At 39.3% G+C, this 27,673-nt stretch overlaps 1 protein-coding gene across 2 annotated transcripts in view; it reads left to right on the top strand.

The window, feature by feature from the left end:
- The window catches only part of kalrna (kalirin RhoGEF kinase a), a 205,455-nt gene that overhangs the window by 127,781 nt on the left and 50,001 nt on the right, over positions 1-27,673 (top strand). For both annotated transcript variants that reach the window (XM_052606894.1, XM_052606893.1), the window contains exons 12-33: positions 365-534; positions 2,637-2,811; positions 7,421-7,616; positions 12,620-12,786; positions 15,031-15,150; positions 16,547-16,765; positions 18,205-18,354; positions 18,564-18,678; positions 18,867-18,982; positions 20,177-20,299; positions 20,450-20,620; positions 20,793-20,911; positions 21,007-21,073; positions 21,298-21,407; positions 21,627-21,696; positions 22,066-22,155; positions 22,506-22,598; positions 22,667-22,778; positions 22,867-23,057; positions 24,758-24,859; positions 25,003-25,145; positions 26,018-26,120. In XM_052606894.1, coding sequence (XP_052462854.1) covers positions 365-534; positions 2,637-2,811; positions 7,421-7,616; positions 12,620-12,786; positions 15,031-15,150; positions 16,547-16,765; positions 18,205-18,354; positions 18,564-18,678; positions 18,867-18,982; positions 20,177-20,299; positions 20,450-20,620; positions 20,793-20,911; positions 21,007-21,073; positions 21,298-21,407; positions 21,627-21,696; positions 22,066-22,155; positions 22,506-22,598; positions 22,667-22,778; positions 22,867-23,057; positions 24,758-24,859; positions 25,003-25,145; positions 26,018-26,120 — 2,922 coding nt within the window. The remainder of the gene's footprint in view (positions 1-364; positions 535-2,636; positions 2,812-7,420; positions 7,617-12,619; positions 12,787-15,030; positions 15,151-16,546; positions 16,766-18,204; positions 18,355-18,563; positions 18,679-18,866; positions 18,983-20,176; positions 20,300-20,449; positions 20,621-20,792; positions 20,912-21,006; positions 21,074-21,297; positions 21,408-21,626; positions 21,697-22,065; positions 22,156-22,505; positions 22,599-22,666; positions 22,779-22,866; positions 23,058-24,757; positions 24,860-25,002; positions 25,146-26,017; positions 26,121-27,673) is intronic.

Here is a 27,673-nt window from a genome sequence, read left to right as displayed (position 1 = left end):
AATGAGAGCGTACATTTACGTCTGCTTTTTCTAATATTGGATTGAGAACAGATTATTGTTATGAGCATTATAATCTGTGCATACAGGTCACTCCATCTGTCCGTAGAGGAGTTTAGAAACTTTTTTTTTCCAGGTCTTTGCAGGAGTAAGTGTTTTTCTGTGCTTGTATTAGGGTCAGATTTTTGCTCCGTTGTGCATAATAAATGTTGATAGTAAAACAACTTAAAAAAAACAATAATATCTCAATCCAAATGTAAAAGTGCTGGAAAGTTTAGAAATTATATCATATTTAAGCAGAATATCATGAGGACATACTGAATGTCTACACATCAATGTTCATGTTGTGATACTGTTCATGTTTCAGTTGTGGACGTGGATGGAGGACCTTCAGAAGGAGCTTCTGGAAGAAGTTTGTTCTGATTCGGTGGATTCAGTTCAGGAGCTGATCAAACAGTTTCAGCAGCAGCAGACGGCCACACTGGAAGCCACACTCAATGTCATTAAAGAGGGAGAAGACCTTATGCAACAACTCAGGTATCACTCACAAATTTACACACTTACAAAAACTTTTACAAATCTCAAAAATGCTGCATAACAGGTATTTACATATTTCCCAAAACAGACAAAATAACTTAATTTACAGAAATTATCCTGTTCAAATGTTTACATAAATGTTCCATTGATATGTACACTTTTACAAACTTGGAAAAGAAACACACTCAGTTTTAAAGGGTTAGTACACCTAAAAATTAAAATTAGCCCATAAACTACTCACCCTCAAGTAATCCTAGGTGTATTTGACTTTCTTCTTTCAGACGAATCAAGTCAGAATTATATACAATTTTATTTTATGCTGTTTAATGACACTTAGCGGGTGTTTCAATGCTTCAGTCCAAAAGAAGTGAAACAAAAAGCACTCATCCGTAAAAAAAGTGTCTCACACAGCTCCGGGGGTGAAGAAAATCCTCCTGTAGTGAGTTAATGCGTTTTTGTAAGAAAAATAACCTTATTTAAAACATAATAATCAATTTAATCTAGCTTGTGCTCACATGGAAGCAGCTCCGGGAGGATCACGTATGAGGTCAGCATTGTCTGAATGAAGAAAGTCATATATACCTAGTATCATTTGAGGGTGAGTAAATGATTGGCTAATTAAATTTTTTTGGGGTTAACTAACCTTTAAGAACCAAAATTTGAATCAGAATTAAAGATCTGTAAATGTAGTTATATTTTGTATTGTTGAATGCATGTAAATATCTGTTTAATAGCCTCATTCGTACTTTATTAAGGCGTCCCAAATACATGTGTTACATGTACTTACTGTAACATTAACGGTACATTATACATAATTACAAGTGACTAACCCTTAACCCTACCCTAGACCTAATCTTAACCATATAGTAAATTCTTAATTGTGTAATTACACTCTAATACTGTCAACCTAAAATAAACTGTAATCCAAGTTTTATGACCTTTTTTATTTAAGCGACATAATTCAGCAGAGTTTGCAAGGGATGTGTGATTATACTTGTAGGGACTTTCCATTCACAGTAATATTTCTGAATATATTTGGAAAAGCTTGCTACTCAGATGCCATCATCTTTGATTTATGGGTGGTCCGGTCCATTACTGGAGGCACCTGAGCCATAAAGGGCAAAAAAATCACTGGTCATCAGTAACACTTTGTTTAAAGGACCAATTCTCATTATGAACTAGTTGCATGTTACAAGCATATTGGCTGTTTATTAGTACTTATAAAGCACATATCTGCATGACTTTATTTCATATACCTTAATCATATCCCATACCTAAACCTAACAATTATCTTATTAACATTAATAAGCAGCAAATTAGGAGCTTATTAAGGAAAAAATGTTAGTTAATTTTGAATGTGTTTTCCATATTCTAAAGTTTTACCACATCTACTAAAATTAAATCTTAGTAAATTCTATTTTGCTTACAAAACAAATCCTCAGAATGAACAGCAGCTTTTGAATTGTGAATTAGTGAACTGTGAATTAGTGAACTGTGCTCACCAGCCAAACCTTGAGCCCCTTAAAATAATTAGAAAGTGTGTCTACAGTAAATATGATTAAAATTGAAATCTAAAGCAAATATGGCTCAATGTAACATGTTTATATGAAGTAATTTTCTGTGTTTTGTTTTAAGGTTGGTGGAAATGCCTATGAACTTATCAGATATGTCCTTGCATAAAATTAGATTTTGTTCTTACATTGCAAGTGTGCAGCATCATGAAGAAGTGTTTAAATATATGCAACACTTAACACTGTTTTAAAGTATAGCCATAACACTAAAACATTACATGTGATACTGATGTGATGTGAAGATACTGGTGTTAACAAAGCCATCTGTGTAAAGTTATATTCAGGCCCACAGAAATTTCCAGCAATCTAAACTGATTTTATGTATCAGTTGTAAATACTTTAGCAAATGCGTTTCCAATTTAATTTTACAAACTAAAGAAAGAGGCTGTATTATTTTGTGTTTTACGGACTGTCATAAATATGATGGTTATAAGCATCAAGTTGTATTTTAACCAACAAATTTCTTTCATATAACTGAATTGTAGATTACACAAACCCATACACTTAACGCATTAGTTGTGTGTCACACAGAGATTCAGCAATGAGCAGTAATAAGATGCCTCACACAAGCTCTATCGCTCACATCGAAGGCGTCCTACAGCAGCTAGAGGAGGCCCAGGGCCACATGGAGGAGCTCTTCCACGAGAGGAAGATCAAACTCGACATCTTCCTGCAACTGCGCATCTTTGAGCAGTACACCATTGAGGTGAAACGTGTTTGCCTGCTAGATTAGTTTATTTGAAATCATTTTCAGACATTTGTTACAACTAGAACTAAAGCTTCTGGCTCTGAGATGAACAAATATATATATATATATATATATATATATATATATATATATATATATATATATATATATATATATATATATATTAACACACATGAAACTGAAATAATGCTATAAACATTAATATTAATATATTAATATAATGCTATTTTACACCTAATATACAAAACTGATAAGATAAAACTACGATGAAACATAGTTATTAAAAAAAAAAAAATTGATTTATTGTCTTTAAAAGTGCTTCGCGCGGCTCGCATTTTTCAAAAATTATGAGCCAGCTGCCTCTACCCCGTTAAAATACTGGCCGTGCTGGCCAAGCCACGTGGGATGACTCCGCCCCTTTCTCTCACGCTCTCGCCAAATCATGAAGCCCTCACGTCTGTTTCTCAAGTCCACCCCGGCGCTTCTTCTGTACGGCCGAAGAGACTTCATCTCTTGCTTCTGTGGAGTTGGAAAGTGCCACCTCAGAGCGATCCTCCTGCGATGATAGAGCATATGAGGAAATACTTGAGGTGCTAACTCGTGCATTCAATCCCCTAAAGCCAGAAGCAAGAGACCCCCAAATGCTCAAAAATTAGATGACAGATCCCTCCCCTTTTTTCGGCGATCTCCACAATGAGCTGGTACGGTCATGGAGTAAGCCGTATTCATCCTGTGTCTTCGTGCCGTCGACGTCAATTTATTCATCTATCGTCGATGCAAAGGCACAGGGCTATATGATGATGCCCCAGGTGGAAAAGACGCTTGCTATCTCTCCCCTGGGACATCATCACCCCTTAAAAAGCCTATGCTCACCACCAAGCCGTGCAGAATTACATTTTCACTGATGGGGAAAGTTTTTCAGGCCGAGGGTCAGGCTGATGCTGCCCTGCACACCATGGCAGTTCTGCAGGCATACCAGGCTGACCTGCTAAAAGACTTGAACACAGGCGGGTCCATCGATGAAGAGGCATTTTTAGAACTTCGCCGCGCCACAGATCTGTCTCTTCATGCGACTAAGCAGACGGCCCCTGCCATCGGCCATTCTATGGCTGCTAAGGTCTTCACGAAGAGACATCTTTGGCTGAACGTCGCCAAGCAGTATTCAGGAGGCGAAAATCTATGAGGAAGCATTTGTGAGGTTCCTCCTCCACCGTGCTTTAGCGTTGGGACTGTCGGCCACCCAGTCCTGACAAAGTTCGGTTTCTCTGAGACGAGAAGCCCAGAAGGAGAGTGTTGCAATTGTGCCCCCCCTCGAAGAGAATGGGGAGCGGCTCGCCGCACTTCTTAACCCGCCTCTAAGAGACCGCACCTGGGAGCATCATCTCTGACAAAAAGGTGCTTAAACCTCCAACAGAGAATAAAGACTCCTTCCTGACACCCTCAAGGGCCCGTTGTATTATCTATGTCGCCACTGGTGTTTCGGGGAGCAGCAGCCTCCAACAAAATGTTAAATACTCGGTTGCCTCCTGCCACGTTTCAGGGCTCCAGACATCTAACATCCCCCCAACAAAACGAAGTGTCAAAATTAGTGCACCTTGGCTTTCGGAGAAGCTGGCAGCGTGGAAACTACTGCCAAATATCTCCCCATTGATAGAAAGGACTGTAGCGAAAGGCTACAGGATTCAGTTTGCATTTAAAGCTTACCAGTATCAGGTTCTTACATTAGGCCTAGCTTTGTCACCCCGCATGTACATGAAATGCATGGATGCAGCTCTGGCTTCTTTACGACTCCAGGTCATCCGCATTTTGAACTATATAGACAACTGGCTGATTCTGGCTCAGTCTCAGTAGCTAGTGCTTCAATAACGGGATGCTGTTCTAGCTCATCTAGAATCTCTAGGGTTGAGACTCAACGCCAAGAAAAGTGTTCTCTCACCTGCTCAGAGGAAAACGTATTTGGGATTGGTATGGGATTCTATCACAATGTGGGCACAGCTCTCTCCTGCACATGTCGAATCCATTCTAAACACCCTAAAGAACATCATGCTAGGCCAGAAAGCCACTGTTCATCACTTTCAGAAAGTTTTACGTCTCATGGCAGCTGCATCCATGGTGATACCTTTCGGCCTCCTACACATGAGAATATTTCAGTTGTGGCTCAGAGAAAGGGGATTTCATCCAAGGGTCAATCCCCAGTTGCAAATAAGGGTTACGCGCCAGGGGCTTCGTACCCTATCTATTGCCGCGTTTCCACCGCAGGAACTTTTCCCAGGAACTAGGGACTCTGGCCTGGTACTTGGTGTGTTTCCACCGCAGGAACCAGGAACTAAATACAGTTCCGGGTAAAAAAATGCCCCTCAGAAAGTCCCTGCTGGCGAGGTGGTACTTTTTCAAAGTTCCGGAACTTTCGGGGGCGGGACTTTGGCACTAAACATCCTGATTGGTTGAGTTCACGTAGCATTGGTTGAGTTTAACCACCATTTATTCGGATCAACATTTTCAAAATATTACTGTTAATGTGTCATGAAACACCATTTAAACTGAACAGAGATGACATAACTGAATTCAATGATGAACTGCCTTTAACTATCATTTTGCATTATTGAGACACTGTTTTCCTAATGAATGTTGTTCAGGGCTTTGACGCAATGTATTTTGTTTAAAGCGCCATATAAATAAAGGTGATTGATTGATTGATTGATGAAATGTAATTTTAAAAGTATTTTAGGCGAGAATGTAGTTGTTTAAAACTCAAATCTATTGTTTATTTATAAAGACAGTGCCTATTTAAAAATGTGTTTCGCCGATCTCGGAGATGGTGAGCTCCACTCGATCAGTGGGAGCTCAGTGATCATCTATCCGACGAGAAGCAGCCTCACCTCGGCTAGACCTTCTGATGTGTGCCGCTGGCTCTGATTTCTCTTTAGTGGTTAAACATAAAATATAATTCAGCTGCAGGGTAAGTCTAACAGGTTTTCTTTGGTCTGTTTTCAATTTATCTATATGTTAAAATGAAAATAAAAAAGGCAAGTCTATATAATATTTTGTTTCATTGTAATGGCTGTATATATACACATATCCCTGAACTAAGTAAAATTCTCCAGCTGTTATTATGTTTAAATGCAAACCAAAGGAGGCAGTAGTATTTCATATCCTATTTCGTTTTATTGTAAATATACAGAGAGGAAAATTACAGGATTCGCTTCGTCGCTGACATCACACTCCCCAGTCGAATGCACAAAGTCTGAACTAACTACCGATGATACACGTCCAAAATAAGCGTACTTTTTTTTTTTTTTTTAAATCAGCGGTACTTTGTATTGAGAAACACGCGCAGACTTACGTCACCAGTCTATTTGCCTAATCTTCCCTGGTACTTTACACCGCGGTGGAAACGCAGAAAGCAACAGGTCTGGGAGGAAAAGGTTCCTGGGAAAAAAAGTTCTGGGTAATTTCGGTGGAAACGCGGCATATGTGGTTCAGACCCCGGTTTCTGACTTTAGGTTCCACTCTAGGTCTGTGTTGGCGGACTGCAAGTTGTTTCAGTACTGGAGTTCCTGCAAGAGAAATTGTCCTCGACACATGCCTTAGTACTCTCAGAACCTACATAGCCACTATTTCGGCTTGCCACATTTTGATTGACGAGGTTTCTGTAGGAAAGCACCCTCTTGTCATCCGCTTCATTCGTAGGGCTAAGCGGTTGAGGCCACCCATTAGGGCTATGGTCCCTTCATGGGATTTAGCCGTAGTGCTCAAAGGGCTGGCTGGAACCTCTTTCAAATCACCTCGTTCCCATTAGCACTATTGAGTGCAGCATCGAGAGTAGCTTTTGATAAGGGAACGTCTCTGGTTACTTGACTGTAACCCTGTTCCCTAAAAAAGCGGGAACGATATGCTGTGCCTCAATGCTGCACTGTAAACATGTCCGGACATCGTTTCAGACAAATATATTAACCTGGGGGTGTTTCTGTGTCACGTCTATTTATAACCTTCAGGTGCGTGTAATATGTGACGTCACCTACCGAGGTTATTTAAGCCAATTCTTGGCGTGTTTGACACATGTGCTTCAAGTCAGGTCAAGTCACCTTTATTTATATAGCGCTTTAAACAAAATACATTGCGTCAAAGCAACTGAACGACATTCATTAGCAAAACAGTGTGTCAATAATGCAAAATGATAGTTAAAGGCATTTCATCATTGAATTCAGTGATGTCATCTCTGTTCAGTTTAAATAGTGTCTGTGCATTTATTTGCAATCAAGTCAACGATATTGCTGTAGATGAATTGAATGGAGACAGAATGGAGAAAAAAACCTTGGGAGAAACCAGGCTCAGTTGGGGGGGCAGTTCTCCTCTGACCAGATGAAACCAGTAGTTCAATTCCAGGCTGCAGCAAAGTCAGATTGTCAAGGTCTTCACAACCGGTCAAACAAAGAATGTTCTCATTAGCACTATTGAGCGCAGAATCTCGTTCCTGCTTTTTCAGGGAACAGGGTTACAGTCAAGTAACCCGAGGCGTGCACCTTTAAAAAGTAAAATGTAATGTAATAATGTGAAATGAAATGTTTTATTGCACAGGTGATATTCTGTCCCTCCTGTCCTGCAGGTAACGGCGGAATTAGATGCGTGGAATGAGGACCTGGTTTGTCAGGTCAGTGAGTTTACCTCAGAAGAACCCAGTCTGGCTGAACAGAGACTCCAGCGGCACGCGGAAAGAAAACTGTCCATGAACAACATGACCTATGAGGTCATGCAGCAGGGTCAAGACCTGCATCAATACATCATGGAGGTCCAGGCTTCAGGTGAGAGAGTGTGAGAAGAGTACAGGTCCTTTCAAACTTATTAGCATTAACTCAATAGTGCAAGTTGTTGTACTGTTGGTACTCTTAGGGTCTCACCCACAGCCCATTCAATCATCACCCGATGTATGTTGCACACAAAAATAACCAGGGGCTGGATTAAGGAAAAAGTTAAGTTAAGCATAATTCTTGAAAGATTCTTAAGAAGTTCTCAAATATCTTCTTATTTCTTAAAGTAGAAAATGACAGGCTTTGGTGTTATGTGGTGATATGAGCTAAATGCTCCTGAAATTTGCTGTAGGCCTAAAAAAAAAAAAATTATAATCAAATGATGAAGTTTTTACTGAGTTCAAAATTCGATCCTCACTTTAATCATGGCTGTTCAATGTTTCTGTTAGTGATGATTGGTGTCATTTCTGAGCACTTGTGCACATCCCCACTCAGAGTAATATGTTGTCACGTTTTGCAATCAAAACCTAAACACAGAGCCGCCAGGGAAAACTTGAAAGATGTTTATTAACATATTAAAAAGCAATAAAAAAACTGGGCTAATACAAATGCCAATAGGTCTTGAAAACAAGACAACCCATGACAGGACAAAACAAGAAATAGAAATCATGTACATGATTTTGATAACAATTTATAGGAATTTTATTAGATTAGTAGTAGTAGTAGTAGTAGTAATTGGAATAATAAACAATCATAATAAACATTTGTTTGTATAGCACTTTTTATACATAAATCGCAACTCATAAACATTTTCATACATAAAATGCAAGTGCTGCACAAGCATAAAATGAAAAAATACAATCAGACATATATATATATATATATATATATATATATATATATATATATATATATATATATATATATATATATATATATATAACTTATAATAAAAAAAATATAATTTTATAATTTTACTATTATTTATTATTATTATTATTATTTTTTTTTTTTTATGGCTTAAAATCATCCTATACTCTCGGATGGGAATTTATCATTTCAAGATGTTAAGAGAGCACAGACTTAAAGGATTTAAATTTACGTGAATTTGAGTTGCCCATGGTGAGAGGCGGAGGGCTGGAGTGGGTTTGCTAATAGCCCCCCAGCTCAGCCGCCATGTGTTGGAGTTTACCCCTGTGAACGAGAGGGTCGCTTCCCTGCGCCTTCGAGTCAGGGATAGGTCTCTCACTGTCGTTTGTGCCTACGGGCCGAATGGCAGCCTTCTTGGAGTCTCTGGGAGGGGTGCTGGAAAGCGCTCCGACTGGAGACTCTGTCGTTCTACTGGGGGACTTCAACGCTCACGTGGGCAGTGACAGTGACACCTGGAGAGGCGTGATTGGGAGGAACGGCCCCCCTGACCTGAACCCGAACGGTGTTCTGTTATTGGATTTCTGTGCTAACCACGGTTTGTCCATAACGAACACCATGTTCAAGCATAAGGGTGTCCATCAGTGCACGTGGCACCAGAACACCCAAGGCCGGAGGTCGATGATTGACTTTGTGGTTGTGTCATCAGACCTTCGGCCATATGTCTTGGACACTCGGGTGAAGAGAGGGGCGGAGCTGTCAACTGATCACCACCTGGTGATGAGTTGGAACCGATGGCGGGGGAGGAAGCTGGACAGAATCGGCAGACCCAAACGTACTGTGAGGGTGTGTTGAGAACGTTTGGCCGAGCCCTCTGTCAGAGAGATCTTCAACTCCCACCTCCGGCAGAGCTTCGACCAGATCCTGAGGGAGTCTGGAGATATTGAGTCCGAGTGGATCATGTTCTCCACCTCCATTGTTGCTGCGGCTGCTTGGAGCTGTGGCCGTAAGGTCTCCGGTGCCTGTCGAGGCGGCAATCCCCGAACCCGGTGGTGGACACCGGAAGTAAGGGATGCTGTCAAGCTGAAGAAGGAGTCCTATCGGGCCTGGATGGCTTGTGGGACTCCGGAGGCAGCTGACAGGTACCGGCAGGCCAAGCGGACTGCAGCCCGGATAGTCTTGGAGGCAAAAACTCGGGCCTGGGGATAACTGGGGATATCGTCGGGCGGTGGAAGGAATACTTCGAGGATCTCCTCAATCCCACCGACTTGTGTTCCGTTGAGGAAGCAGTGGCTGGGGACTCGGAGGAGCACTCGTCCATCACCCGGCTGAAGTCATCGAGGTAGTTAAAAAGCTCTTCGGTAGCAAGGCACCGGGGGTGGATGAGATCCGCCCCGAGTACCTCAAGTCTCTGGATGTTGTGGGGCTGTCTTGGCTGACACGCCTCTGCAACATCGCATGGCGGTTGGGGACAGTACCTCTGGACTGGCAGACCGGGGTGGTGGTCCCTGTTTTCAGGGTTCATGGGAGTTTGCCCAACCAGTCCACATGTGTTTTGTGGACTTGGAGAAGGCATTCGACCGTGTTCCTCGCGACATCCTGTGAAGGGTGCTCCGGGAGTATGGGGTCGGCGCATCCCTACTTAGGGCTGTTCGGTGCCTGTACGATCGGAGCAAGAGCTTGGTTCGCATTGCCGGCAGTAAGTCAGACCTGTTCTCGGTGCATGTTGGACTCTGGCAGGGCTGCCCTTTGTCACCGGTTCTGTTCATAATTTTTATGGACAGAATTTCTAGGCGCAGCCAAGGGCCGGAGAGTGTCCGGTTTGGGGACCATATGAATTTGTCGCTGCTTTTTGCGGATGATGTTGTCGTGTTGGCCTCCTCAGACCAGGACCTTCAGCGTTCACTGGGATGGTTTGCAGCCGAGTGTGAATCGGCTGGGATGAGAATCAGCACCTCCAAGTCCGAGGCCATGGTTCTCAGTCGGAAAAGGGTGGATTGCCCACTTCAGGTTGGTGGAGAGTTCCTGCCTCAAGTGGAGGAGTTCAGGTATCTTGGGGTATTGTTCACGAGTGAGGGAAGGATGGAACGTGAGATTGACAGACGGATCAGTGCAGCTTCTGCAGTAATACGGTGTCCGCACTGGTCTGTCGTGGTGAAGAAGGAGCTGAGCTGTAAGGCAAAGCTCTCGATTTACTGGTCAATCTACGTTCCTACTCTCACCTATGGTCATGAGCTGTGGATCATGACCAAAAGGACAAGATCCTGGATACGGGCGGCCAAAATGAGCTTTCTCCGTCGGGTGGCTGGGCACTCCCTTAGAGATAGGGTGAGAAGCTCAGTCACTCGGGAGGAGCTCAGAGTAGAGCCGTTGCTCCTCCACATCGAGAGGAGCCAGCTGAGGATGCTCGGGCATCTATTTCGGATGCCTCCTGGACGCCTTCCCAGGGAGGTGTTCCAGGCACGTCTCACCAGGAGGAGGCCCCGGGGAAGACCTAGGACACGCTGGAGGGACTATGTCTCCCGGCTGGCCTGGGAACGACTCGGGGTCCTCCCGGAAGAGCTGGAAGAAGTGGCTAGGGAGAGGGAAGTCTGGGCGTCTCTGCTTAGACTGTTGCCCCCGCGACCCGGCCCCGGATAAGCGGAAGATGATGGATGGATGGTTGTGAAATTGTGCGTGTTCATTTACACACATTCACACCTCCTGAGTATTAGATTTAGTGGTGGAACTTCATGATTATGTTTAACCTACAAATCATTCACTTTCGTTGATCATCCAAATTCATACAAAATCACACACTCGTGCAGAACTGGCATGTGATTGGGTATGATCTGATAGAGAAATAGAGAAAGAGAAGAGAGATACAGAGGGATAAAGGTATAGAGAGAGGAGAGCCACACAGAGGAAGTGTCTCACTGTGCTCACTAATAATGCTCAGTACAGCTGTCATTGCAATATAAAGAACAGTTACACAGAAGTTAGACCACATGTTACCCCTCTCTTCAACTGTGTCTGTCTTTAACTCACATTTCATTTGATCTCTGCTTTTAACTTCATCCCAATGTCCAGCGCTGTCTCACAGATACTTTTAACACTGGAAATAGACTTCCTCTCCTCAAACTGCTGAACCACCTCTCACCTCCCTCTCTCTCACACATGGGTCTTGGCTGAGGACACTCTCTTATGTCCAGGGTTTGGACGCCGTCTGTTCCAGACATTACTGTGACAATTTGACACACATCTCATTCTGCTGCTGGGACAACATTTATAATCACTGAATTAAGCTTTACTGGATGCTCTATATTCATTCATTCATTCATTCATTCATTATTTTTTCTTTCTTTCTTTTTTTCTTTCTTTCTTTCTTTCTTTCTTTCTTTAACTGACTTAAACTTAACTTTCCAACTGTACTTCTAGTAAGTAATTATTAGAAATTAAATTTAGCAAAACAATTTATGTGAATTATTCTTTCACCACATGAAAATAAAATTAAATGGCCTATTCTGTCTTAATAATAATAATAATAATAATAATAATAAAATTCATATTTTACTGAAAAATATTTAAAAAAAAACACAAAGAAAGTTCTAATAAGAAAATTTAGAATATGTTTGTGCAGTGAAGTATTTATTTATTTAATACTTTCCGACTGTAATTCTAATAAATAAATAAAAAAATAAAATGTAGCAAATTAATTTGGATTATTCTTTCAGTGAACTACATAAAATTAAATGCATTAACACATTCTGTATTAATAATAATAATAATAAAAATATAATTTACCCCAATATCAAAAGAAGAAAGAAAGAAAGAAAGAAAGAAAGAAAGAAAGAAAGAAAGAAAGAAAGAAAGAAAGAAAATTGAGAATACATTTGGACAATGGCATGTTTGTTTGTTTGTTTGTTTGTTTGTTTACTTGTATGGCATTTATGCACATGTAAAAATTCATTCATTCTCTGGTCCACTTTATTCTGACTGATCAATTGCAGCATTCAGTGGTCAATTAATTTTTTAATGATGTATATGTATAAACTAAACTGTATAATTGACCATTGTCAAGAGGTTTTGTTGAGAACACTGTATTTGAACTAGTTGCCATGCTTCCACCCAGTGGCTGTGAGTAAAGGTGTACTTTCAGTATAGGTACTAAGGATTCTGTGTAAATGTGTGTGTTTGTGTGTTATATGCAGGTATTGAGTTGACTGGTGAGAAGGAGGTGGATCTGGCCACTCAAGTTCAGGAGCTGTTGGAGTTTCTAAATGAAAAACAGCATGAGCTGGACTTGAGCGCTGAACACACACAGAAGTGCCTGGAACAGTGTGCACAGCTCCGCCACCTACAGGCTGAGGTTAAACAGGTAACACACACACACACACACACACACACACACACACACAGAACATAGTGGCTCATCACATCCAGACTGAGATGCTTAGAAATAAGACAGGAATCATACAGTCAGTGACTTCTATAGCTTCTATATCACTTATGCTCATCAGTTGCATTTATTTTTTTTAATTAATAAATAATAAAATAAATAATTATTATGCATTTAAATAATAGTTTTTTTTAATTGGGATATGTTTTACAATTAAATTTATTTCAATTATGGGAAAGCTGAATTGGTGCTCAGGAATGTTTTTTTTTATATATATTTATATATAACACTTGTTGAAACCATGATATATTTGTATAATTCTTCAATGAATAGAAAATATATATATATATATATATATGCATATATATATATATATATATATATATATATATATATATATATATATATATTGTTTTTATAAAAAAAATCTTCATTGTCACTTTTTATCAATTTAATCTGCCACTGCTAAATAAACAAATAAATAATCTTACTGTCCCCAAACAGTAGTGTATGTGTGTTTTCCCTTTGCCCACAAGTCTTTCAGAGGGCTCACTCTATAGTGAATCTAAAGTATTAGTTGTCTAGAGCCACTCATCTGCTCTCCTGTCTCTCAGGCGCTTGATGCATCTCAGTGCTGGATGCTAATACACACAGTCTCATGTGGCTCTCTGTTGACTTCATCTGATCGGTAATCAATAGAGAGTGATGCAGCGGCCGTGCTGACTGATTCAGTGTGGCTCTCAGAGCTAATATCTTCCAGAGCCTAAGTGAGGGTCAGAGTGCTGTCCTCAGAGATGCCCCTAGCATGTTTCCCTCTACATGAGCGCTAATGGAGAGAAATGAGAGAGTTATGAATTCTGCTCAGTCTCATCAGGATATCACTCCACACTGACCGTGTCATATTCAGATCAGACCGACAACTATTTCAGTGTAATATCATGCAGATGATTCAACCTAACCTTCACTTATTGGAGACAGTTAAGAGCTACAAGTTCCTTGGCATTAACATCTCTGAGGATCTTTCCTGGAGCCTTCACTCAGAGACTATAGTGAGAACAGCCCATCAGCGTCTCTACTTCCTGCGGAGAATGAAGAGGTTTGGTATCTCCTCTAACATCATGTCAAACTTCTACCACTGCACTATACAGAGCATTCTGACCAGCTGCATCACCGTGTGGTACGGCAACTGCTCTTCCTTGGACCGCAAAGCTCTTCAGCAAGTGGTGAGAACAGCAGAGCTCATCTTTGGACACAAACTCCCAGCCTTACAGGACATCTATCAGACTCGCTGCTTGAGAAAGGCTCGCACCATCATCAAGGACCGCACTCATCCTGCTCATCACCTGTTTGCCACACTGCCATCTGGCAGACGTTTCCGATCCATCCGTTCACGGACAACCAGACTGAAGAACAGCTTCTATCTTCAAGCCATAAGACTACTTAACAATCAGCTTTCCTCCATCTAAAAACCGGAATACATGCTGCTCTTATGTTTACTTCATTGTACTTGCCTTGCACAGCCACTTTTTTTAAAAATACTCCTTAATATTTCTCTGTGACACTCACAATGACTTTTGGACATTGCTCTACTCAGGAATACATCTGAATGTGTGCTGCTCTTAAGTTTATTCATTGCATCTGCACTGCCACTTTAATTTTCCTCCATGTAGCTCTACGTCACACTACAAAGACATTTTTAGACACCGTTCTACCTCAGTAATCATAATACTACCTCAGGACTTCTTATGTACTCTATATATTCTAAACACTGATTACCTTTATTGTACCTGTTACTTCCACTTATTTGTATATACTGCTCTGTCTATGTCTTTCTGTCTAAGGCCACTGTAGTCACTCAATCTCAGTGCTCTCCATGTACGTCTATGTCTTATGTCTTGTTATTGTCACTGTGTGTCTGAGCCTCGTCACAAGCATTTCAATGCCCAGTTTTCCCCAGTGTTAACTATGCAAATGACAAATAAATGCCTCTTGACCTCTTGACCTCTTGACTTATTTCTGAGAACACTTAAAACAGATGTGAGATAGATAGATAGATAGATAGATAGATAGATAGATAGATAGATAGATAGATAGATAGATCTAAATGCATTTAATATAAATGCAAACTAATTAATTTAAATTTTATTGCAATTAATACTGCACACATTTCTAATGTACAAAAACATCACTGAAGTTGTGTTTGTTGTATTGCGTGTTGTTTAGGTTCTGAGTTGGATTCGTAATGGTGAGTCTATGCTGGATGCCAGTATGGTGAACGCAAGTTCCCTGTCAGAGGCCGAACAACTACAGAGAGAACATGAGCAGTTCCAGCTCGCGATAGAGGTAAACACACACACACACACACACACACACACACAGACAGACAGACACACACACACACACACATACACGCACACACACATGCACTCGCACACACACACACACACACGCACACAGTCTGAAATGTTCAGAAAGCACATTCACATTTACATGTCAACATCTATCAACATAAGAAGTTGATAATTTCACATCTCCTCTGCTCTCGCTTCACTTTTAGTCAAAGCCCTTCTGTCTCTGTGATGTGATGTATGGAAGTGATTACTTCCAGAAAATTCCAAAAGGGATCCAACAGGAATCGTTCATTCATAAAATTTCATAACATTGTCCTGAAGGATTTATGACCCACAGACAGTCTAGAGCTGCTCTGCTGTTTACTGCATTTCACTGCTTTTTCTTTTGAGAGCGCTGTGTAAACTTGGAGATACAGGGCCAGATTCTACCAAATAATGTTCACTATCAGCACAGATATTTGTATTTTTTTTGTCCCAGGCAAGCAAAGCAAAGGAATGAATCATGTTTTCTGCTATCAGTCTGTATCTCTCAGTACAGTAGTCATGTAATTTATCACAGGTTTTGGCATTGGTCTCTTTTTCCTGCTTTGGACGAGGTTCTACCTGCTCAACTTTGCTAGTAAATGTCCGTAACTAACTATTAAAGTTAGATTTATTATTTCCTTCATCATGACAATGCCAGCAGACAGAACACAGGCCGGCCTGTGACTATAGAAAACCTAAAGCTGTCAGCGGTGTCAAATGATCTACTCTAATTTTAATTATCTTCCTCTTTTAATGCTTGTGATTTAAGACTGTATCAAATTAATGCAGAATGTGGAACGTGTTCAGAATGGAACACCAGCATAGTGATCCCTACATGCTGCACACTATGTAGCTGCACACTGTCTAAAAGTCTAAAAATAGCTTGGCATTGTGATTTATTAATTGAGTGAGTGAGTGAGTGAGTGAGTGAGTGAAGTGACATTCAGCCAAGTATGGTGACCCATACTCAGAATTTGTGCTCTGCATTTAACCCATCCGAAATGCACACACACAGAGCAGTGAACACACACACACTGTGAGCACACACCCGGAGCAGTGGGCAGCCATTTATGCTGCGGCGCCCGGGGAGCAGTTGGGGGTTCGATGCCTTGCTCAAGGGCACCTAAGTCGTGGTATTGAAGGTGGAGAGAGCACTGTACATGCACTTCCCCCACCCACAATTCCTGCCGGCCCGAGACTAGAACCCACAACCCTTCGATTGGGAGTCCAACCCTCTAACCATTAGGCCACGACTTCCCCTCATGAGAGACTCATGTTCTCTCTGTAGTTGAAAACTATGCTACATCATTATCACATGTCCTCACTATGTAATAGCTATCATCTCCCTCTTTCTCTCCGTGCAGTCTCTGTTCCATGCTAACTCTCTTCAGAAGACCCATCAGAGCGCACTACAGGTGCAGCAGAAGGCCGAGATCATGTTACAGGCCGGACACTTTGACCCCGAGGCAATCCGCAGCTGTGCTGAGAAGGTGGCAGTACACTGGCAGCAGCTCATGCTGAAGATGGAAGACAGACTGAAGCTGGTTAACGCCTCTGTAGCCTTCTACAAGACATCCGAACAGGTGCTGATAAACAGCAATCAGTCCACTCCACCATGACTGCTACAACCCTAGAAGACTTACTACAAGACGGTCAAGTGTCCCAAGACTACACTGTAAAAAATAAGTGTAATTTTAACTGTAAAATTTTGTAAAAACGCTACGGAAAAAAACTGATAATAGGTTAACAGTAAGTTCCCGTACTATATACAGGGAAAAACTGTAAAAGATCTAACAAAGCATTTAATGTAAATTTACAGTAAAATTCTGTTAATTATACAGCTTTTAGAAGTAAAAAAAGAACAAATCAATGTATAATTTACAGTCTAAAACTGTAAACTGATATTCCCAGAATTCCCTGCGTGACACTCCACGTTTGAAAGTATTTTGTTTAAATAATCATGTTTTTAAATAGTTCTTGTTATCAGTTATGTACATTTGAGCTTTATGTTACATCTTCTGTTGCTTAATGAAAGTTTTTTGCATTATTTAAGTATCACGTGTGTTACCATGATGGTGTTTTGTGTTTCCATAAATGTGCACCTTCTATATGTTAATATATACTTCTGCTTGTGGTGAAGCTACTTGTGATGAGCTTTGATACTTCATGTGGCTTTCTCTTATACAGTACCATCTTTATTATTATGGTGGTTGTCAGTATTTTCAAGGTACAAAACAGATTTAATTTTGTGTGTTGTTGAATTTACTGGTTTATATTCACATTTTCTTGTTTGTAAATTACAGCTTTATATTGTAAAATTAACAGTTTTTGACGTAAATGTGTTTACAGTTTTCTGTATTTTTACAAAATTATTCTGGCAACCACAGCTGCCAAAAAGTTTTTGTAAAAACAACAAGAAATTTTTTACAGTGTAGTTTCAGTAGCACGTTACAAATGTAAAAAAAAAAGAAAAAGTCTGCTTATGTTGAATTTGTAAAAAATTGCCAGGAATTTACAGGATTGAAGAGTATTATGTTACTATAAATTAAAATTTACTAAGAAATCAATGCATTTTCTTACAATTGACTGTCAATGAACAGCAGAATGATGCTAACATTACAGGAGGTTAACTGATCTTGTTTCACTGTGAATTCACATTTTAAAGTGGTCTTTAACTTTAACTCTAAGGGGGCACTTTATAGACCTAAACTCCTCCATTAAACAAGAACCATTATGTCTGGTCTGAAAAATTATGTTATAGTGTTATTATACAAGATTTTTAATTGAATGTATTATTAAAAATGTATTATAAAACTTTAAACAAAACAAAGAGTAAAATAAATATATAAAATCTAAATGATTTAATTACTAATAATGCAATTTGAAAAATATTAAATTGGAAATACACCATGATGAGAAAATGATTATTTATATCCGTAATATCTGACGAGCTAGTGACATGCCAGTGACAGCTAGTTCCCGAACCCTGCGTTATGCTAACTGTCATACACCTTATTCACAGGTGTGCAGCGTGCTGGAGAGTCTGGAGCAGGAGTACCGCAGGGATGAGGACTGGTGTGGAGCTCATGATAAACGGGGATCTTCAGCAGAGATGGATCATGTGCTGCCGCTCATCAGCAAACACCTGGAGCAAAAAGAGGCTTTTCTCAAGGTCACTACTGAGCAGCATCAGTCAGCACAGATCAAGTTACCAACTTCTTGTTGGAATAACAATCACAAAAGTGTCTCCTGGATCTTAGAGATGAGCAGACACACTATTTGGTCATCTTTTTTTCACAGCTAATGTGAAGAATCCGTAGATCAAACACCATGACAAATACATCTAGCCCAAGTGTTTGACTGTGTGCATGTGTTTTTCAGGCATGTACTCTGGCCAGGCGAAATGCTGAGGTTTTTCTGAAATACATCCATCGGAATAACGTCAGCTCTCAGGGATCATCTGGCAACACGCGCGGCCCTGAGCAACAGGTCAAAGGTTAGAGCTTCAAAGCTAATTATAGCAGAATCTGATAACGGTGTGTCCATCTTTACATATTTTCAGCATTTCTTAGCTTCTCTCTCACAAAACATGCTTTGTTAATCCAGTCATTCATTCATTCATGTTAAGAAGTTGTTGTTGTGTGTGTGTGTGTGTGTGTGTGTGTGTGTGTGGTGTTTAAACAGCCATCCTGAATGAACTGCTACAGAGGGAAAACAGAGTTCTGCATTTCTGGACCATGAAGAAGCGACGTTTGGATCAGTGTCAGCAGTATTTGGTGTTTGAACGCAGCGCCAAACAGGTGAAAACACTGATCTACACTTCTCTCTCTGTGTGTGTGTGTGTGTGTGTGTGTGTCGTTGTTGTTTGTGTTGCATTTGTATTTTATGATTTAAGGATTCTCATGAAAGAGAGACAGAAGTTTCAGTAGAAATCTGACAGTAAAACAGTTCTCCAAAACCCATCTGAATAAGTCTGTGTTTCTGTCAGTCAGTTAACATAATTCACATTACTAATCTATCACTGACAGTCCACAACAAATTCATTCTGGAACTGTTTTATTTCATTGTACTGTATAATTGGGGGTCTTGTACAAAAAAGCACATACAGAGCTGTTTTTTTTTTCTTTGACTTTTACAATAGATGCTCTGTTTTTAAGATTGTGAGACACAAAGTGTCACTGTGTCAAATGAAGTAGTTCAGTTTTAAGTCTTGAGACCTCTGCTTTCTTTTTTCGTTTTGTTGTGCTCCATCTAGCGGTTTGTATGTATATGAGTTTGTAACTCAGAATTAGCTAAAAAATATGCTTTATTTTATATTTTATATTCTATTTCACTCTTGAAATATTAAGTTGCTTTAATTTAGCATTTTTTATGATTAGTGTACCAAATTATCACATTAATTTTGATAACCTTAAAAACTATGGAGAATATAGATTTGATTACGTTTGATTTACCATTTAAATTATTTAATTGAGATATTTATTTAGCTTCTTAAGATGTTTCAAATAAATAAAAAAATCGTAACAAAAATAAAAATAATAGCAATAACAACCCATATAGTGAAAAAAATATAATTTTCATATGTATTTTGAAATATAGTTTTAAATATCAAAAAAAGCTAAACAAATTGCTATTTTTTAAATTTGTATTATTTGTTTTTATTTAATTGAATTTATTTATTTTAGAAAATATATTATAAGAATATAAATATATGTTATATACAGCATATGCAAATACTTGGCCGAATGGGAAATTATTTTAGATTGTTATGTTTTTATTTTGAATTAAATTGTCAAAAAAAAAAAAAATAATTATACTCTGACACATTTGTAAGAATCAAGGTAAAGTGCATCATACTGCATTCATATCATTGTTTAGGTATTAGAATATTCTATATTGGGTGTTTGGTGTGCATGAATGCACAAAGAGCTGAACAGACTGATCTGTGTGTGTTGATTGGGATCATCTGAGGACTCTGTCTGTCTCTGTGTCAGGCGTTAGAGTGGATCCAGGAGGCAGGAGAGGTCTATCTCACCCCTCACACGTCCCCGGGAGACTCGGAGGAGAAAACTCAGGAACGGCTGAGAGAATATGAAGAATTCCACGTCTCCGTCAAGGTACAGAGACACAAACACTTCCCGTCACCTCTTCCTCTTGCTTTTCATGTCCGTCTTTAATGTGTGACACATACTGCCACTTCAACTCTTCAGACAAGTCATTCTTTTGAGCATAATGAACAAATCACATTATGTTCCTGTGTGCCGCAGCAAACGAAGGAGAAAGTGAAGATGCTGATCCAGCTGGCAGATAATTTTGTGGAGAAAGGGCACACGCACGTCACCGAGCTGAAGAAGTGGGCGACCGCGGTGGACAAGCGCTACAGAGATTTCTCCCTGCGTATGGCCAAATACCGCTGCAGTCTGGGCATCAGCTCTGAGGTACTGCACCTCACCAGCAATTAGTATTATTATTATGGAGATCATTTGAAGTAAAAATTATGATTCTTATTAATAATAATGCGGTGCACCCAGCACACATAGGAGCAGTATATTCTGGACATAATCTTATTGTGTGTGTGTGTGTGTGTGTGTGTGTGTGTGTGTGTTTCAGGATAACAAGGATCTGGAGTTGGATATCATTCCAGCCAGTCTGACTGACCCAGAGGTCAAACTGCGTGACCCCAACCATGAGGTCAACGAGGAAAAGAGGAAATCGGCCCGAAAGAAAGAGTAAGTGCTCGTACACAGCCTTCAGACAGCAGCTCCACACACACACACCACAGTTTCACACTCTTATAATCGACCGCTGCTTGGTTTTGCTGCAGGTTTATTATAGCTGAGCTGTTACAGACAGAAAAGGCATATGTGAGGGACTTACACGAATGTTTGCAGGTAAGTGTTTCAGTTTTATTAATAATAATTAATCCAGATCTTTACATTTAAAAATTTTTGCTACTCTACCTTTAAGTCTTCTGTATTTCTGTCTATATGTACATCGAACTCCATTATATCAAAAGAAAATGCTGAAGGTCTTTGAGATGCTGCATGCCAATAATAGCAGACAGTCATTTCCTAGTGTATGTCTGCTCATTCTCTTCGTGTGATGTGTTTATTAGACGTATTTGTGGGAGATGACCAGTGGCGTCGAGGAAATCCCTGCAGGAATCGCCAACAAAGAGCACATCATCTTTGGAAACATCCAGGAGATTTATGACTTCCATAATAAGTGAGTTTCTCTCGTTAAATATAATATTAATGAAATATTAAATCCATAACCCATTGGGCTTTTTATCAGAATATGCACAGTTTTTATTGTTTTTGCAGATGATAGAGGTGGCTAATATGCTTTCCTATTAAAATTCTACATATGCACATTGTGTATGGCATGTGTTATGGAAATGCAGTGATTAGGACTCATTTGCATGCTGTTTTGTGTGTGTTATAGTATATTCCTGAAAGAGTTGATCAATTATGAGCAGTTACCTGAGGATGTGGGCCATTGCTTTGTTACATGGGTGAGTGTTTCTAAAACAACTGCATGTCATTACATTTGCTCAGGAACAGATTAATGTGTGTTTTTTTTTTTTTTTTATGGTAATGGTTTATTTTATAGTGTCCATGTTATATGTACCTACTATAACAATAACAGTAAATTATGCATAATTACAAGCAACTAAACTTAATTCAGAATTTTATTTTATTTTATGATTTTTTTGTGCTCATATGCATACATAACAAGGACATACTTAAGACTTTCAGATCCAGCTAAATTAATTTATTAAAGCAAGAATTATCACAATCAATAAAAGTTGTGAATATTATACGGCAGTTCTTTCTGTTTTCCTTTGGTATGCTGAATTAAAGCTTACGTGTTTGTGTTTCAGGCTGATAAATTTAATATTTACGTGAAATACTGCAAAAACAAACCAGATTCCAGTCAGCTCATCCTAGAGCATGCTGGGAGTTTTTTTGACGTGAGTACAAATGAGTTTTGCAAATCAATAATTTAGTAACTGAATATAGTTTGACTTCTTTTATATCTTCAGCAAATTACCTAAATTATTTTTTAAATATTATTGACCTAAAGTAAATTTAGCTGAAATGAAATTCCTCCGTGTTCATCCGAGCACTATGAAGTGGTCAGTAGTTAAGTCACTGAATTCAGTTGGTCAGTGAAATAAAAATGAAATTTACTTTATCGTCCCAGAAGGGGAAATTTGTAATATACTATTTTCATTAGCTAGCACAAACCCTCTTAACACGAGTGTCCCACATGAGAGATGTATCTACTGTATGTGATGATTGTTTTGTCTGCTCTGAACAGGAGATTCAGAGGAGACATGGTCTGGCCAACTCTATATCATCATACCTCATCAAACCTGTGCAGAGGATCACCAAATACCAGCTGCTGCTGAAGGTAGCGTGTGTTTTTGAGAAGGTCAGATGCAGTGTTCAGTGTGTACAGAACAGTATGTGTGCTCACAGGAGCTGCTGTCCTGCTGCGAAGAAGGTAAAGGGGAAATTAAGGACGGGCTGGAGGTCATGCTGAGTGTACCAAAGAGAGCCAACGATGCCATGCACGTCAGCATGCTGGAGGGTACAACACCACTGAACACACACACAAAGACACACACACACACACACAAACCCACAGCCTCTGACGTGATGTTTTTTGTTTCCATTAGGTTTTGATGAGAATCTGGATGTTCAGGGTGAACTCTTCCTGCAGGACACCTTCCAAGTGTGGGACCCCAAATCTCTGATCCGTAAGGGACGAGACCGCCACCTCTTCCTCTTTGAGATCTCGCTCGTCTTCAGCAAAGAAATCAAAGATTCAGCGGGTCGATCCAAATACATCTACAAGAACAAACTGCTGGTATTAAGTTATATCACTCAGTCCACACACACACACACACACACACACACACACACACACACACACACACGCACACGCACACGCACACGCACACACACACACACACACACACACACTAGCTGTTACGTTTATGAACTTTCTGTTCCCTTATTTGGTCACCTTCCTCCTTGTTTTGGTTAATTGATTATTCCCCACCTGTCTCCAGTTCCCTCATTACCTTCTGTGTGTTTAAATACCCAGTCTGTTCACTTCCTCCTCGTCCGTGATTGAATGTGAATGTCTGTGTTAATGCTGAAAGTGAATGTGTCAATGTCTATGTGAATGCTGTATCTATATATGTAACTTAACCTATTTGTGAAGTGTAGTGTATATTCTGTAACCTCCTTTGTCTTCCAGTAAACTCCTCATTTTGATCACCATCCTCCTCGAGCACTTTTGTCTTACGTTTAGCACTCTACCTCATTTGTAACAGACACACTATCACAGCATTTTTATTACATCTCATGTACATTCATTACATAAAAATTTGGGCTTGATAAAATACTTTTTAATGTTAAGAAGTTGTTAAGATAATAGAGAGAAGCCTTATATGCTCACAAAGGCTGCATTTCCTGATCAAAAATACTGTAAATACAGTAAGATTGTGAAATATTGCTACAATTTAAAATAAGTTCCCTATGCGAATATATTTTAGGAATGTAATTTATTCCTGTGATCGAAGCTGAATTTTCAGCATCAGTCTTCAGTGTCACATGATCTTCAGAAATCATTCAGATATACTGATTTGCTGTTCAAGATGTGATTATAATTAATGTTGAAAACAGCTGTGCTGCTTATTAGTTTTTGGAAATATTTTTCAGGATTCTTTGATGAATAGAAAGGGATTTATTCAAAATATAAACCTTTAGTTATTATAAATGTTGATTTTAATCACATTTAATCAAATTTGTTGCTGAATAGCAACAATTAGTATTAATTTCTTTACAAAAAAAGTCCATAAAATGTTAGAGATATTTGGTATTTTGTCTTTTATTGCATATTGTTGTTGCAAATATGTCAAATACTGTATGTATATCACTACGGTAAAGTTATCCAATATAGATGAGATTTTGTAAAAAAAAAAATAAATAAATAAAAAAAGCCCAGGTTCATCAAGGTTTTAAAGGCATTGTTTAAAATAAAATAAAAATAATTATGAATTAATATTAGGATTTAAATTCTAAATATAATAAATATTAAAAAGCATATAATATATTTATTTCTCAAATAAATAATTAATAAAAAGTTGAGCCATGTTTTAGATCATGTCAATGTCATAAATGAGAGGAAAGCCTCCCGGGAGGGTCAGTTAGTGCACACATGAACACCCTCATGTCTGAACTCTACATTTCCCATCTGTATTACCATGCTGTGTAACTGGACCTGGAAGCAGCCGTGCAGGTGTGTGGACCAGATGGGGCATGTGTTCAGTGTGCCTGTCAACAGATCCAGATTGTGCTAAACACAGTTTAAGACTCTACTTAGGAAATGCTTAAAATTTTCGCAGAAAAATTTAATGTATAGTTCCGCTTTCAGTAACGTTCACTCTTAGGTTATCTCATTCTTAAATATACTCTTATGCTCCTAAATACATTTGTCATGCATACTGAATGAATTTAAATATCTGTGTGTAATATTCAGATTTTTCTGCGCTTTTGCAGACTTCTGAATTGGGGGTGACAGAACATGTGGAAGGAGACCCGTGTAAATTTGCCCTGTGGGTGGGACGCACCCCCTCATCCGACAACAAGACTGTCCTCAAGGTACATTACAGCATTTTATTATAAATACATTACTTTTAGAGAGGTAAGTATTCATAAACATGTTACAGTAAGTGAAATTGCTTGTGAGCAAAGATCTTCATTGGAAACTTGTGTTTGTAATGAAATGACTGTGTCTGTGTCAGGCGTCCAGTATCGAGGTGAAGCAAGAATGGATTAAACACATCCGAGAGGTCATTCAGGAGAGAATCATTCACCTGAAGGGGGCGCTAAAGGAACCAATCCATGCTCCCAAAACCCCAGCCAAACCCCGCAACCACAGCAAGAGGTCAGACACATTGTACCGCTGCATACTCTGTTCCAGTCCTAAAAACCAAACAGTGAATTCATTCAGGATGCGATCATAATCTTAGCTCTCATAATGGTGCAAAGAGTATTTGTAGAATCTGCTTTGTTTGTTGTGAATTGTGATCAAATCATTTGAGTCTATTTGGATGCAAGCATCTGCTAAATGACTAAATGTAAATCTGTAGAAAGAATGAGGCACAACACTTCATGAACATCCATACCCATCTATGCATGACAATGCAGGAGGCGTATGCTCATCTATAAACATTTGCCATCTCGTCTCTTCTCACGCAAGCTCCATTCGATTGTTAAAATTTGAAATATGAGGATAATGATGTGCATTGAAGCCAATATCTGAATCTGCTCAAAAAATAAATAGCAAAATTATTTGCATCTGTGCTCTCATAAAACTGGATGTGGACAGGGCTTAAAACGAAAGTCTGTCCAAAATATATGAAAAGCGCTTTTTAAATGTAATTTCTGTTCTCTTCATTATTTTTAAAATATAACATAATAATTTATAATATTGTTACTTTTTAGTACATATATATATACATGTTTTACTTGCTGAAAGCCACTGAAAAAAAAAAAAATTTCAAGTGCTTGCTGCTGCACATTAGAAAATGCAAAGCGACTCATATTTTATAACAATAGTACAAAGTTATGCCTTTTAATGAATTAGGCCCCTGGCTCAACAGTTATACATTAAAAACAAAGACTGACTGTATCTAATGAATATTGTTCATTTGTTTAAATTTGTTATTCATTTTGACATCATTATCTGTGCCAAATAAAGTCTGCAGCTTCGAGCACATCCCTCATTGGGACGTTTATTTGTGTGTTTGGTTGCAGGGAGGCTGGTGAGGATGCTGACAGTCAGGGCGATGGCAGCAGTCAGCCGGACACCATCTCCATCGCATCCAGGACCTCCCAGAACACTGTGGACAGTGACAAGGTACAGGCGCACAGATCTGACTGGGGGATGAGAGTTTGTGAACAAATGAATGAAACGCATTTGTCTGAGTTTCACTCCATCTCGACTCAAGCTCACGGAAAGCACTTGAGAAACAGTGTCTCTTTTGCCGCTCGGTACACTTTCATCTCATTTTTTTTGTCTCGAGTGAGACTGTATGACATTCACATTACATGATTTGACAAATTTTTACGTAAAAAGGGCAACAGTGCACCGCCTTAAAAAAAATTGTCATTCATGTTTTCATAACCGCTGGCAAAATTGAATTTAATAAAATTAGAATTAAACACAGCTTGCATATTTTGCATATGGAGAAGATCAGCTCCGATTAGTGAATTTACTGAGCTGCGGTATCAAAGTTGGCACAGAGATTTACATTAATGTAGTTTACACAGAGAAGATAGTGTTCCGTCATTTTCAAAAAGTTGCACTTTGAAACCTGTTTTTTTTTTTTTTTTTGTTTTAAGTTTGCATTTTCAGGCCACCAAAACGCCATGAAAAGTTTTCAATTTTTTATTTCCATTTTAGTAGTTCATGTAAACATCACCAAACAGTATTGTACTAGTATGCAGATCCAAAGCATATCTTTCCAGACCCAAACTCTAGACTCCACCCCCTGAAGGGTCATGTGACCAGTGATTGACAGGTGTATGTCACACAGGGTTTCCCTGCTTTATGTATGGAGCAGGGGCTGTCATGCTTCAGCACAGATGATGAGCACAGCGGTCGTGAGCAGTAAACAGATGTTAAACAGTCATGCTCGACCATGAAAAGTCTCTTCAAACTGTGTACTGGATTCTGCCCTCATAGGAGCTATGAGGCGCCCTATCAAATCAAAGTAAGACACACTGAACACAAGACCTCCAAACAGCACGTGTTTGTGCTGGTGTTTTCAGGCACTTTCATAATAGCTTGTGGTGTTTTATGAGTTGTGCGTGTTTGTGTTGTGAGGTTTGTTCATTTTGGTGATGACCACATCAGTGTGACTTGCTTTTGCTCAGAGGAAAGCATGTCTTTGAGTGAGTGTGGTGCCAACTCTTGACTCTGTTTGGAGGAGGATCATTTCCTTCTCCAGTCTCCTCTGAGGGCAGATATACTGAAATACTCTGTGTATTGCACTTACTCTACTCTGATTGAATTCTACACAACTAAATGTTGAATGTAGGGCGGTCCCCGGATTTTTTTGTTTTTGTACTGTTCTTTTAAAGAGTTTCTTGGAGCATGAGGGCTGACTGCTTGAATAATCAGCCAGCAAACAACAGATTGTTTATTAGGGTTAACAAATGAGTTTAGCTAGATTTTTTCTTCTTTTTTTATACTAGTTTTCATCTGTCTGCATGCTAAAACCCTCTTGTCCTCTTAAACTTTCCTAGGTCACACAGTAAGTTTGGACCAGTGTCAGTTTCTGTCTGTTTGTTCTTTTTTTCAAGGTTACTGTGTCTGTTGATCTTGCAGTTTAGGATTCAGCCTGTTGTGTGTTCATAAATGATTTTGTCCAGACCATTAAGATGTTCAAATCTTTCATATGCTGATCC

Source organism: Carassius gibelio, chromosome A9, assembly GCF_023724105.1.
Source record: "Carassius gibelio isolate Cgi1373 ecotype wild population from Czech Republic chromosome A9, carGib1.2-hapl.c, whole genome shotgun sequence".
Lineage (NCBI taxonomy): Eukaryota > Metazoa > Chordata > Actinopteri > Cypriniformes > Cyprinidae > Carassius > Carassius gibelio.
Note: the sequence above shows the minus strand (reverse complement) of the source record. Positions and strands in the feature narration are given on the sequence as shown.